This window comes from Mastomys coucha, chromosome X (assembly GCF_008632895.1).
Source record: "Mastomys coucha isolate ucsf_1 chromosome X, UCSF_Mcou_1, whole genome shotgun sequence".
Lineage (NCBI taxonomy): Eukaryota > Metazoa > Chordata > Mammalia > Rodentia > Muridae > Mastomys > Mastomys coucha.
The window spans coordinates 154,564,909-154,580,446 of record NC_045030.1 but is presented as its reverse complement, the minus strand read 5'-3'; the positions used below and the strand labels follow the sequence as shown (position 1 = coordinate 154,580,446).

The window sequence follows — 15,538 nt, the reverse complement described above, 5'->3', positions numbered from 1 at the left end:
CTCTTACTCCTGCTTCTCTTCCTTGTCTCTTCCTCCCTTGTTCCTCTTCTCTCCCCACTCCCTTCTGCTTCTCTGCACGTGGTCATGGCCATCCCCTAGTTCTCTATTCTCTCCTTCTCTCTGCCTTTCTCAGCCTCTGCTACCCTCTTAATTCCCCTCCCCACACTCTTAAAAAAAAAACAAAACAAAAAAAAAACTTTCCACCTGAAAACATTGTACTCTTATTCAATATACAGAAAATATACTGTGAATAATATAGATTTATTAAAAACAGAGCAAAGCAATCACCTGGGCCTGGTTCTTGATCTGCAAAAAGTCTGGGTTGTTCAGTCCAAGGTGTGGTGACTGTTTTGCCCTTGTGTTTTTTCTCAGCTTTATTGAGGAATGAAATGAAAAATAAAAATTATTCACCCTAACAACCCTAAACAAAGGACTATATAAAACTGAGGGAAGCTGGGAAAGGGAGAGGTGGGAATACATAGAGAAAAGCACATTGATTCATGGTCACCTGCCAAAAATCCAACCATAATAACATACATGCAGGCATATATATTTATACAGACTGATCAGATTATAGTTAGATATTCTTAAAAGCAAGCATGAACTGTGAGAAAAGAGCCGTGAATTTGGCAAAGAGATGGAGCAGAAATATGGGAGGTTTTTAGAAGAAAAAAGTGATACAAAAGAAATGAGAAATTGAATCATAACTAGAATGTAATATAATTCTCAAAAAGGATGAAATTAATATACTAAGAGAAAATTTTGACCTAGCATGGTGAAAATTTTTACCAATTTTTCATTGTGCTGTTTCTTGGTTTTGTTTTCATAGAAAACAGATATTCTTTCCTGAAAACATTACACTATTATTTAACAAACAACAATTATATTGTGAACAATATAGATTAATGAAAACAGAGCAAAGCAATCACCTGGGCCTGCTTCTTGATCTGCAAAAAGTCTGGGTTGTTCAGTCCAAGGTGTGGTGACTGTTGTGCCCTTGTGTTTTTTCTCTGCTTTATTGAGGAATTAAATGAAAAACCGAAATTATTCATATGTAAAGCTAGAACACTTTGTTTAATGCAGTATGCTTTTCTAGTAATAAAGCTTATATACTACTCTGCACACACTCTGGTAAAGCCTTAACATAACATAGACTATTACCATGCTTATGTGATATGTCACAATGCCCAGCATTTATACTTTACTTAGAATTAAGACTCTGCTCAACAAGGAGGAGAGCATACCTGCTCCTGGAAACAGAGCTAATAAATCTGTGCTTGTAATGTAATGGTTACTGAAGAATAATCTACAATCCCTAATTTTCTTATATCTGCATAATCTCTAAAAAATGTATAAACACTGTCTTTATACCCAAAGATAACTTTAATCTCTACTCTTCGCCGAGAAAATTTTTCTTTGTAACAGACAGAAAGCATTGCAAGAAATTGCAACCAATCATAGCAGAATGTGGTGAAGCCTAATTAGAATTGATATTATCTACAGAACATCCCTGCATAAAAGGTAAGGTTCAGGGAACATTTCTCAAGAGGTGAGAAAGACTGGAAAGAGTCAGAGAGTCAGGGAGTTTGCCATTAAGTTCCTAGTTATATCAAGAGCAACACATAAAATCCCAACAACATTACTGCCCAAATGTGGCCTGAAGAAAAATGAACCAATATGTATACAAACTGGACAGAGAATAGCCCACAAAGCTTCATTACTACATAAAGAACTGTATAAAACTGAGGAAAATTGGGAAAGGGAGTGGTTGGAATAGTAAGCAAGGAACACACAGTTCACTATCTGTTATACAAAAGCCATACATAAAAACACGCATGCAATTATTATTATACAGACAGAACATGCCATATTTATATCTATGTATATACATAGATATTCTTGCATGTAAGCATTATAAGTGAGAAAGACGCCATACAACTGGCAGAGAGGAATGTGGGTTATATGAGAGTTTCAGAGGTAGGAAAGGATAGGAAGAAAGTCTAAAAAATTATAGTCTCAAGATAAAAGGTTATTTTTCTGTTTTAAAACATGAAAAAAATCTGCAATCAATCTAATTATCCAAAAGGATGAACTTGTTAGAATAATCAGGTAATTTGAACTACTACAGTGAACTTTTCTATCAGTTTATTATTGTGCTACCTCTTGTACTTGCTTTTTATAAATTGAAAACTAGTCCTGTCTTATAAATCATTACAGCATTATTCAATATAAAGCAAAGATTTGAATTTGAAGAGCAATAGGGGTATATAATAAAAGTTTGGTGAAAAGAAAGTGAGGGAAGAAAGGTCAAGATTAAATTATCTCAAAATAAGATCATTTTTTAAACCTAAAAGAGCTCATAATCAGGAAACCATCTAATTCTCAAAAAAGATGAACTTATTAGAATTACCAGCTCATTTGTGAAAAATATCTATCAACTTATCACTGTGCTATTTTTCACATGTGATTTCTTAAAATAAAAAAGTCCTTTGTGAAAAAAAAATCACATTATTCTCCAATACACAGGAATCATCTTGTAAGTCAGCATAGATGAACAAAGCAGCAAATCACCTGGGGCTGCTGCTTCATCTTCAGAAAGTGTGGCCTGGTCTTTCCATGGTTTGGTAACTCTTTTGCCCTTGGGTATTTTCTCGACTTTGTTGTGTTATGAAATGAAAAACAAAAATAATGTACATTTAAAGTTAGAACACATTATGTTGAATATGTATACCAAATAATAAAGGCTCTACTCATAATGTATACTCTCTAATATACTGTTGTCATAAGAAGGCTCAGGTGATATGCCGCTATATAACATGCTCAACTGGAAGCTAAATTTATACAATTTTAATATTTTGGACGAAGATTGATTACCATGTTAATTTTGACTATGTTCCAAGCAAATAAATAGAGAAACCAATGAGATATTTCAGTATCACCACTTTAACAACATTCTTATAAGTAATAAAATTTACATAGTAAAAATCTAGTAATTCAAAATAAACTAGCTTTTGTGGGAGATATGAAGGACATAAACATATTGAAAGCCTACCTATGTTTACTTGGGGTGGACATAAATATATTGAAAGCCCACCTATGTTTACTTGGGGTGGACATAAATATATTGAAAGCCCACCTATGTTTACTTGGGGTGTTTTTTACTTTACAGATATGAGCAGTTAGTGTTACTGCCTTGCTTTTTACATATTCAAACATATGCATACATTTTACTCATGATAACAAATATAAATATCAAAAATTTTTGCAACTTTTTGGCATCCCACTTTTACTTTTTACCAAGGAAGCAGTCTATCCTTGGCTACCTGGGCAAATGTAACATTTTACTGCCACTATAACTTTCCCCTCATTTATAACTAAGTCACCAATTTAAAACCAGCTTCTTATTTTATTTTTAACAATCATTCCATGTTTAAGACTTCCCTTTACTAAAAAAAAAGTGACTTAGAATAATATGTCTTTAATTTTTCTTATACAATAGCGCTGTCATCATTTTCAGGATTTTTGACCACTGCTGCCTCAGTACTTTGATATCATCACTTAAAGATTCCAGCTAAGGCCTTGAAATGGCTATTCTTTACAATTTCTGGAACTCTTCTATCTCCAACACAAGTATTCCTTTTTCCACCTTCAACTCCCTTACTTGCTATCTTTAGTTTCAGACCAACTGGTCTTGTTTTACAATCTCACTGCTAGGTTTATCCATAGTTCACTCTATTTTCATCCAAATCACTAGGTTTCTTCGGGCTTTGCTCTGCTCCTAATGCAACTTGCCTTGAACTAAACTATCCACCTCTACTAATAGTTGTACATGAAGTATCACTTCCATCATTACCCTTGATTAGGGAATCAGCTCCTACCTCCAAGTCACATTCTCATCAACTGTGCTTTTAAATAAGAAGCGACAGAATAAATATTAGCAATCTAGTTCTGTAAAGAGCTAGAGAGTAAACATTGTGAAGGCAATATATGGTCTCTGTGTCATTTTTCTTTGCTTTAAAAAGCAAAACAAAACAAGAGAAAATTAGAGAACATACAAGCCAATCAAATCACTTAACTACAGGGACTGGTTATGATTCTCTGTAATATCCATTCTGACATCTATGGAGATATCACTGTTGCATTTGATTTTAAAATATATTTCTTTGCTATAATATTTTCTCTTATTTAAGTTCCTACCTGTATCTCTTTCTGCTCCATTTAGCAAAAGATCCAAAGCTCTACCTTATTAGAAGATTAAAGCCTTTCTCTGTAAATAACCTTAACCATTATATTACATCATCTTCAAATATTCCTGGGTGCTGATGGGGATACTTCAGCATTAGGAGTACTTTGTTGCTGCCCTCCCAGAAGACTAGAATTCATTCCCAAGACTTATCAAGTGGTTCACTTTAACTACAGCTCCTGAAATCTAAGGTGACATTCTGCCTTGAGAACACTTATATGTTTAGTATAAAAAGACACATGTAGAAACAGATATAGATCAATAAAAAAAATAAAGAATTTTATGGTCCTTACTCCTTCATACGCAAATCAAAATATCTGTACCAAGATTTCAATTCTAGATGTGCTGTCTAGTTTTATGCCAATTTGACATAATTGAGAAAATACCTCCAAAGGGTACACTATAGGCAAGCCTGTAGGGCATTTTATTAATTGGTGATTGTCAGTGGGATCACTCCTGGGATGGTGGTCTTGGGTTCTAGAAGAGGGCTGAGAAAACCATGTCAAGCAAGCCAGGAAGCAACATTTCTCCAATGTCCTCTGCATTGACTCCTGCCTTGTTTGAGTTCCTCTCTTGACTTCCTTCAAAGATGAACAGTAAGGTGGAAGGGTAAGCCATAAAACCTTTCCTTTCAAAGTTGCTTTGGTTATGGTGTTTTATCACAGCATTAGAAACCCTATGACACAAGTTTTAAATATGATTAATGACCTCAAAAGTGTTTTAAAATGAAACATCAGAGAGGCTTCTTTAAGTAAATGGTAATTAGCAAAGAGGCCTGCAATTGGTCAACCTTCAGAGACTAAGAAACTTTGGAGTACCTAACCTTAAATGGGATGTCTATATCATACCCATCCATTCAAAGCTCAGGTAATTATGTGGAGAAGCAGGCAGAAAGATTAAGGAAGGGGCAGAAAAGTACTTCTCCCAGATAACATTTCTCACAAACAGAGAAGATGAATATAAGTACTCAGAAAGAGCACAACAGACTATACATGTCTTGTATAAGTTAATGCCTCACAAAACCCCCCAAAGAGGAGGGAAAGTGTTCACAAATTCTAGCCCTAGCCAAGAATTCATAGTGGCTAGAAAAAGGAAATCAGTTTTCTTCAATGGAATAACAATCAGTATATAAACCACATACTAAGACAGGCCACATGCTCAAAAGTACTAGGCTAACACAGACCAGACTCCTATTTTTCGTATTTTTTCATGTTTTTTAGAGAGAAAGAACATAATGTCACAGAGATAGATAGTGATATGAAACATAATTTGAAAGAAGTTGGGGAAGGAAAAGAATATGACAAAATACATTGCATGAAATTTTAAAATATGAATGAAAGCATTAAACAAATAAAAATAAAATAATTTTAAACAATGGTGCCATATAAGTGAAATTTTACATACATTAGAATTTCATAAAGTCAGGAAATAGTCTATTCCATACCTGCAAAAGGCTTTTATTAGTATGACCAGCAACTTTGAACTAGTACAGTCAAAAATTTATTTATCATTGGGTTACTTTCTGCATTTGCTTCCTTAAAATAGAAGTCTTTCCTTCTAAACACTATACCATTATTCAATGTACAAGAATCATCTTGCAAATAAAAATAGAAAAACAATCACCTGGGGCTACTTGAACATCTCTCCCTGGTCTGGCTTCATCTTCCACAGATTTGGTGAATCCTCTGCCCCTGGATTTTTTTCCAGCTTTGTTGAGGTATGAAATGAAAAGTAAAAATTATTTAAATTTACAGTTAGAACTCCTCATGTTCCTGTATTTATGTCAAATACAAAAGCTTGTTATCATAAATTATATACTCTCCTGCAGTGTTGTCATGGAAAGTCTCTAGGTATCTGGTACTTCAGTTTAGATAATTTTAATATTTTGTGTGGAGATAACCACTTGGTTATGTTTTTAAGTGTTAATAGTTTAAAAAGCAAGTATCAGTGTCAATGATTTCAAAATAAACTTATTAGGAAAATGAATTTTCCTAGCAAATGCTAATAATAATTAAAAATGATTTGCAGGTAGAGAGGTTGCTCACATACATATACATTCCAAATTCAAATATTAACCTTTTGAAGGCTTTATATTTTTTTTAAAGTTGAAACAGTCTATTGCTTTGTTTCTTCATTACCCAAAGACCATACAGTTTGCGTAAATAAGACTTGTGATAGCAGAAATCCCATCTTTCTATAGCCTTTTTATTTCCCTTCTACTACTCAACAAAAGGGATATAGTCCATCCTTAGTTGCCAGGGTAAATATTAGGTCATTTAACTGGCATCATAACTTTATCTCCCATTTACAACTAATTTACCTATTATGCACCAGACTCTTCATTTATAGCAACTACCTTACACTCTAGGTTTAAAACTTTCAGTTTTTTAAAAAAACAAAAAACAAAAAACTAGCAACATTAATTACTTTGTTTTTCTTACATTGTCTTCCTGCCATCAGTTTCAGGATGTTGATTTTTAAATATATTTCCATACTGCAATGTTTTCTTCTGCTTAAATTTATATCTTCTACCTCCCTCTGTCCCATTCATCAAAAGATCCAACACTCTATATGAAGACTAAAGTCTGTCTTTATAGTGCTGATAACTATTCTTTTTTTTAATCTATAACATTTTTTTAGTTACAAATGTATGTGGGTTCTAGGGTATAATTCATTTCCTTCATTTGTAGTATATAAAATATTTATTCATGTGAAAGTACTAGGGAACATGTATTTTTTCATACATATAGTCATTGTAATCATTTACCATAAGAAAAATCACACTGATTTTTTTTATCATTGGGTTTCTGAAATTTTTTTAACTTTTATTGTACTATGATAAGAAAAGTTACATGATTTCAATTTGTCTGAATTTGTTAACATTTAAAAACATATTTTAAGTAAACAGAATTAAATCACTAATATTGTGATCTATAATAGCCATGAGTCCACATGATAAATAGATATATAAATTCAGGTAGTCAGTTCAGTCAGAGAATGAGAAACTTAGCAACTTGTATAGAAAACAGAACAGAGTAATTATGAACAAAATATCTAGGCAAAGAAAATTCAATGAATCAAAATTAAAACTTAATAGACAACTGGCTCCAGGCAGGGAGGAGGATAAGGTATAGGCCCTAAAAGGTGGTGAGTATGGAAGGCTAAACAGTGTGTATCACAGCTCATCTCCTTCAGGAGCAAGCACCAGTTGAATAGTGAATAATGAAGAGAGTCTGCAACAAACTGAATGGCCATAGGCATATTTATAAAAATTAATATTGTAGGCCAAACCAAAAACAAAGAAAACCAAAAAGCATGGATTAAAGAGGTTAAGAGAGTAGAGGTATGAAGGTGGGATGGAATACCTAACAGAATAAGCCTTTTAAAAAAGCATTAGGAAACTTACTACAGTAGAAAGCTCCTGTAATATACATCTTTATACACATATATAAAAATTATAAGTGGGGTGACTATGTTATGGAGGGAAACAAGCTCAATTAAACAACACATATTACCAAAAATTCTGTCTAATACAAGAAATGTGTTATCACTTTTTGAAGTGCTAAAGATGTCCCACAGAAGCATTCCTAACAACACAGGCCACAGTCAAAGCTCTTAATTATCCTCATCAACTTGATGGCAAGGATCTCAAGATAGTTTTAGTTTGCCAAACAAATCACATACTTGTATCATAGAGCATGGAGAAACCTAGCTGCTATTCAAATGGAACCTTCAACACTACTAGCTATGAATCATAGTGTGGAAAGGTGCTATACACACTACCAGAGAAGAAAAGTAATCAGTCTAGATCATCGATTAATCCTGTGGCCTACAACATCAAACTGTTGGCAACATACAACAAGTGTTTATATAATATCAATGTTATATACTGTTATAGTTACATCTGTTACAGAAAAAGTTATCATTTTTAAAAATTGGAATTAGGGCCTATTCTATGAGATGGCACCCATACTGGACACTGGTAATGTGAATAAGATCCTAAGATTTAATGAAAATCCCATTAGTTTGATGCTGCTAACACAGTAATAAAAACCCTCCTAAAGATTTATTATATACATTGATCACTATAATGCTTAATCCTATTCAGAAAGGTTACTTGCAGTGGATGGTAATTAATACAGGAACCAACAGCTAGACAATCTTTAGAAAGTGATTTTGTATTGCTGCAACCTAAGAAGGATGTCTGTGTCATTCTGCTCCCTTCAAGGATCAGAGATCTATGTGGAAGAGGCAGCAGAAAGATTCTAGCCAGAGGTGGAAAAGAACTTCCATCAGACAACATTTTCCCAGAAACAATACAGTAGACAAACTTATAAACTCAGGAAGACTACAACAGACTGCACAAGAGTACTGTAAGCTCAAACCTGAGAAATTATTAGCATGGTTGAGGGAAATTGGCCACAAAGTCCCAGTTATCACAAATTGATTCACAACTGATTAGCTTCTGGAAAAGGGGAAATCAGTTTTCTTTTATGAATTAACACTGGGTATATCAACCACACTTCAAAGCAGAATTCGTGTTCAAGAATGGCTAACAAAAGTCAGACTCTCATTCTTTTATACTCTTTACAGGTTTTTTTTTGAGAGAAACAACATGAAGTTTACTGTATAGGGTGGTAGAAGATGATTTGAGGGTAGTGAAGGGATGGGAAAAATATGATGAAAAATTGTATGTAATTTTCAAAGAATAATTAAAAGAATTAAACACAGAAAAATAATTTTTAACCAAAAGTGCTATGAAATCAAAGTTTTACACATGGTATGATTTCATATAATCAAGGAACAGTCTCATTTTCTAGACTGATTTCTAGTCTAATTCTCCCCGAATGGAGGCTTTTATTAGAACAAACAGCAATGCTGGAATAGCACAGTAAAAATTTCTAGCAGTTTATCATTGGACTATTTTCTACATTTATTTCTTAAAAATAGAAAATAGTCTTTACTTCTAAAACACTATGCCGCATAACTTCCAAATCAAAAGCGAAAAACAAAGCAATCACCTGGGGCTCCTGGGTCATGTTTCCCAGGTCTAGCTTCATCTTTTCCAGGTTTGGTAAATCCTCTGCCCTTGGGTTTTTTCCAACCTTTTTTGAAAATAAAAAGTAATGCATAAAAATGGTTCACATTTAAAGTTAAAATACACTATACTCAAGTATGGATGCCAAATAACACTTCCTATAATGAAACACAGACTCTTTTATGTTGACATGAAATGGATACCATTATGCTCACATGATACAGTTTCAGTTGTCTGGTAAACTAATTTAGACAATTTCAATGTTTCACATGAAAAATATCTGCCATATTCATTGTGTCAATCCTCATAGTTTGAAAAGAGAGATATTTAGGTATCAATACCTTCAGAATTTGGTTCTGAGATAAAAAGGCTTTTAGATAGCAAAATACCAACTCTAAATAAAAAATAGTTTATAGGCTAAGAGATGAAACAGAAATAAACATGTACATATACATACCCTAACATAACTGTGTTAGAAGATTAACTACTATCATTGTGTGGGCTTTATTTCATGAGTTAAAACAATTTACAATTTTACTGTTGTGCTTAAAGGTATTCATAAACAGGGAAAGTTATAACAACTATACCATCTTTTTACAGCATTTTTATTGTACTTCTACTCACCAAAAGGATGTAATCTATCCTTAGTTACTAGGACAAACACAAGATCATTTAAGTACTGCCAAAACTCTATACTTATAAATAACTTCAAATCTATACACCGAAATCTCCATATTTCATTCTTAACTACCTTACACTCCACGTTCAAAACTCCCAATTTAAAGAACTCTTGCAATATTTCTCATATTATTGACATCATCATTAAAGATTTCAGCTAACACCCTGAAATGGTTATTCTTGGCATTTCCTGGTACTGTTCTATCTCCAATATAAAAATGTCTTTTTGTCCACTTTCAACCCCCTTACTTGCTCTCTTTAGTTTCGGATGAATTGATCATGTTTTCCATATTCATTGCAAAGTTTAGCCATAGCTTCCTCTGTTTTCATCTAATCCATTAGGTTTCTTTCTCTATTCTTGATGAAACTTGCATTCAACTGTCCAGCTTAATCAATGCCTCTAAATGATATCCTATCCTTCAACACTTCTTAGCATGAGTCAGCCCTCATCAACAAGTCATTTGTCATCAACTTTCTCTAGCCAGAAGCAACAGAATAAAGATTAGCAATCTAGTTTTGCAGAGAGCTAGACAGTAAGCATCGTGATGGTTATATATGGTCTTTCTCATATATTCTTCTTTGATTACTTTAAATAAACCTAGCCAAAGAATATCAAAACCAATTTTATCATACAGCTATTTGGGAGAGATATGATTTACTCTCTGTAACATACATGGAAATCTCAAAAGATGAGTGTCGGTTGTAACTGATTTCTAAGTAGTTTCATACAATGTTTTCTTCTGGTTAAGTCCCCACTTTTACCTCTCTTTTCTCCACTAAGCAAAGCATTCAACACCACTCTTTATAGGAAAGTAAACTAAAGGCTGTCTTTAGGAATGACTTGAGTTTTTCAAATTATACCATCTTAAAACTCTGCATAGGGCTGAGGAGGTCATCAAGATGCTAAGAGGTAAGATTACTTGCTTCCCTTCCAGAAGGTAAGAGCTCATTTCTAACACCCATACCAATAAATCACAACTAACTGCCTGCAACTGGAACTCCAGAAATATTCAGCCCCCTCTTCTATCCTCTGGGGATACCTGCATCTATGAGCAAAACACACACACACACACACACACACACACACGTATTTAATTCAGATAAATTAAAATAGAATTTTTAGTTTCTACCTCAATAACCAAGACCCCAAGTAGTAAAATGATAAAAAAATTTTAAAAGTCCAGATTAATGGTCTCTAATTTGATCCAATGAACAGAAGACTAAATTAACATAGTCCATTCAGAGATAGGATGAAAATCTCAGCAACTTAAATAGAAAATAAAACCAAGAATAATTCTGAATAAAATGAGCTAGGCAAAGTAAGCCAAATAGATCAAAATTTAAAACCCAGGTGATCACAGGCCCCAAGCAGAAATGAGGAGGAGATATAGATCTAAATGAAGACCATGAGTGGAGCAGGACAAACAAGGACTTTGAGTGTTATACCTCATATCTTTTGGTGGTGGGGGGGAGATTTAATTACCAGTTTCATAATTCATTTATAAATAAGGAAAAGAACCTGCAACAAACTCAATGGCCATAGGAATACTTATAAAGATGAATCATGCATGCTAACAAAAAATAATACATGTAATGAATGGGGTGGGGGACTGACTTTAAGAATAGAGATATAATTGTGGGGGAGGGATATCTAACAAGGAAAACCTTCACAAATGTCATATGGAAACCTACTGCAATCGAAATTCTTAGAAATAGGTATACTAAAATAGGTAACATGGAGTAACCATGTAATAGAGGGGCACCTGCCCCCTCCAAGAGACAATTTATTACCTAATAAAATTCCAATTTAGAAATGGGTCATCACTTTCTAACGTGCTGGTCAATGGTGTCCCAAAGACTTCTCCCCTAACACTACAGGTCACTGGTAATGCTACTGGTTCCTTACTATAACTTAACAGTAAAATTTCAAGGTAGTTTTAATTTGGGGGATGCACTACAAACTTACCTCATACATCATGCAAAAGCTTAAATGGTGCTGAACTAGAAGATTTACCCTTACTATCTATGTTTCATAGTGTCAAAAGGTGATAGTATCAGAGGTGCAAAGGATTCATCAGACTCACACACTAACCTTGTGATGTATGAAATTGACCTTCTTGCAAAATATACTGGTGCAAAAATAACAGATATGATGGGATTAACACAGCACTCTTTGACTAGATAATAAAGCTCACACCATTAGATGGACCCCATACTTGACACTGTTAATCAGGCAAGAATATATAATTAGATAGGTCCAAGGCCTGAAGGGAAATCATAAGACTATGATTCCACTGAATGAACATAAAAGCAGAATGATTGCTATGACAGATTGCTATACTCATTAATCAGTGGTTCACTCAAGCATCATCAGAGAATCTCCTTACAGTGGTTGGTAGTTAAAACAATGACCTATAAGTAAACCACATGCACAAAACAAGAGACTGCACTGTTCAACATTAAATGAGATGTCGGTTTCAAAGCTTTCCCCTCAAGGCTCAAGAATCTATGTTGAAAAACAGGCAGGAAGAGTTAGTGAAACTAGAGGTGGAAAAGATTTTCATTAGACAACATTTAAAAAAACACTACAAAGCAGATGCACATGCCTTGTTTGTACTGAAGCCTGCAAAATCTGAGGGTAGAGCTGAGAAATGGGCATGCAACCCCTATCTAAGAATTGATGGCTTTTGGGAGAGGGAAAGTCCATTTTCTTCAATGTAGTAACACTGACTATACCAACCATTAAAAAATAAAAGCATTAAGAAAGATAGTTTAAATCAATCTTGCCACATAAATGAATATTTACAGACAGAAAAATTTCATATGATCAGAAAATAGTATAATTCACCAAAAGGATGCTTTAAAACAACCAGAAACATTGGACTAGAACTCTAAAAAATTGTGGCAATTTATCATTGGGCTACTGTCGATAGACTCTCAAAAAACAGAAGAGTCTTTCTTACTGAAACACTACACCATTATACATTGTGCCAGAATTATCATGTAAATCAATATGGAAAATAAAAGCAATCACCTGGGGCTGCTTGGTAATCTTTCAAAGTTCTGTCTTCATCCCCCAAAGGGTTGGTAAATACACTGCACCCAGGTTTTTCTGCAGTTTCTTAGAAGTAAAAAATAAAAAAGAAAATAAAAATGATGCACATTAAAAGTAAGAACATATTATGTTCTTTTATATATGCCAAATAATAAAGCTTCTTATAATAAAACACAGAATCCCCTATAGTGTTGTCAACAAAACAACATCATGCTCAAGTGATAGGCTACCAGTTGCCTGCTAGCCCAATTCTGACAACTTTAGTATTATCTGCAAGGAATACCTGCCAGGTCATTTGTGTCTATTATCAATAGTTTAACAAGAAAAATATTGTACAATCAATACCTTCATAATTTGAGTATTAGAAAAAACTAATTTTATTTAGCAAACAACTATTTCTAAATACATTTCTTTGCAGGGTGAGATAAGAAATATACACATACAAATACATGTGTTCAAACCTCAGTTATTCATTACTGAGGGTTTGTTTCATAACATAAAACAGTCTACAGAATTGCTTCTTCTGGATCAAAATAGCATACATATACTGTGAATAAATAGGACATATAGAAACAACTGTCCTGCTGGGCAGTAGTGGCACATGCCTTTGATTGCAGCACTTGGGAGGCAGAGACAGGCGGATTTCTGAGTTCAAGGCCAGCCTGGTCTACAGAGTGAGTTCCGGGACAGCCAGGGCTATACAGAGAAACCTTATCTCGAAAAAAACAAAATACTGTCCCATCTTTCTGGAATTTTTTTATGCCACTCCTGTTCACAGAATAGAATGTGGTCTGTATTCAGCTACCAAGACAAATAAAAGATTTTAAAAATTACTTGCTACCATAACTTTACCCTTCACTCACCATAATTCAACTTTACTCAGCAGACTATTATTTTACTTTTAACAACTGTCTTACACTCCAGGTTCAAAATTCAAATATAAAATCATTTAACTGTCAACATAGCTTCACCCTTCTTTAACAACCAATTCACCCATATAAACCAGACTTTTTATTTTTTACAACTACCTTAACAGTCCTGGTTCAATATGTCTACTTTTAAAACTATAGTAATGTTATTCACACTTTTTTTTTACATTGTCTCCCTTTTTTTTACATTGTCAAGTCATTTTCAGGACTTGACCAACACCAAGAGCATAACATTGACATTATCACTAAAGATTCCAGCTAAGGTCCTGAAAATGGCTATTCCTGGAAATTTCAGGATCTCTTCTATTTCCAAGACAACAGTATCCCTTTATCTATACTTCAACTCCCTTACTTGTTATCTTTAGTTTCAGATAATCTGATCATGTTTTATAAACTCACCGAGTTTTATCGATAATTCTATTTTCATTCAATGCATTGGGTTTCTTCTGTCTTTCCTCTACACCTGATGCAACTTTTAAAAGTGTTTACCTCCACCAACACTTCAAAATGAAGTATTCCTTCTTATATCACCCTTAAGCAGTGACCCACTTACTGCTGCTAACTCACAGTCTCATCTACTTTTCTAGTCAGAAACAACAGAATCCAGGTTAGGGAAAAAAATTATTTTTGAAAGGAGCTAGACAGTAAGCATTCTGAAGACTACATATGACCTCTATGTCTGTACATTATTTTTATGCTTTAAAAATAAAACAAAACAAAACTAACCAAAGATTATTAAAAAACAATCTCATCAAACAGTGACATGGACTGGATATGGCCCTCTGTATTATCCACTCTAACCTCTATGAAAGAATCCTCGTTTCAACTGATTTCTAAGTATATTCACATGTTACAATGTTTTCTTCTGTTTAAGTTCCCACCTCTATCTCTCTCTGCTCCATTCAGTAAATGTCCCAACATTCTACATTATACTAAACTTAAACGCTGTCTCTGGAAGTGAGGTTACATACTCCATTACACCATCTTAAAATTAACTTTGGGCCTGAGAAAATCATTCAGCATTTCAAAGTACTTTCAGAAGCTCTCCCATTGAACTTGAGTTCAGTTTCTAACACCCATGTCAAGTGGCTCCCAACTGCTTGAAACTGCATTTAGTGATTATCCAATGGCTTCTTCTGCCTCTGCAAATGCATGAATCTGAGAAAACACACATGCAGACAGACACACATGTACAGATAAATTCTAAAAAATATTTACATTCCTAATTCCTACATAACCATATCCAAGATGGTTTGGTAAAAAAAATTGACAAAGAATTTAAAAATCTACTTTTATGGATTATTAATAACCTCAGAGTGGGTATAAATAAGCAGGCAAATAAATTCAGTCATTCAGTTCAGGGACAGAATAAGATTCTTAGCAACCATAATACAAAATTTATCAGTTAGAGGCACTGCAAAAAAGATCCAGAGAAAGAAAAACTGAATAAATCAAAAATTGAAATCAGTGGATCACTGTTCCGAAAAAGGGAGAAAAAGGAGGGAACATCTTGGCAGATGAGAGTGGTAGGCCAGATGGGGAACTGTATCACAATTCATCTCCTTCAGTGGTAATCACTGGTAACAAAGCACACA

At 33.9% G+C, this 15,538-nt stretch overlaps 1 protein-coding gene across 6 annotated transcripts in view; it reads right to left on the bottom strand.

The window, feature by feature from the left end:
- Nucleotides 1-15,538, bottom strand: part of Scml2 (Scm polycomb group protein like 2) — an 84,339-nt gene that overhangs the window by 31,041 nt on the left and 37,760 nt on the right. For 4 of the 6 annotated variants that reach the window (XM_031370499.1, XM_031370509.1, XM_031370481.1 and 1 more), the window contains exons 8-13: nt 12,994-13,080; nt 9,265-9,348; nt 5,867-5,950; nt 2,572-2,655; nt 930-1,013; nt 289-372 (exon numbers count right to left, since the gene is read on the bottom strand). In XM_031370499.1, coding sequence (XP_031226359.1) covers nt 289-372; nt 930-1,013; nt 2,572-2,655; nt 5,867-5,950; nt 9,265-9,348; nt 12,994-13,080 — 507 coding nt within the window. The remainder of the gene's footprint in view (nt 1-288; nt 373-929; nt 1,014-2,571; nt 2,656-5,866; nt 5,951-9,264; nt 9,349-12,993; nt 13,081-15,538) is intronic. The other 2 variants (XM_031370489.1, XM_031370517.1) reach the window with 2 other exon arrangements.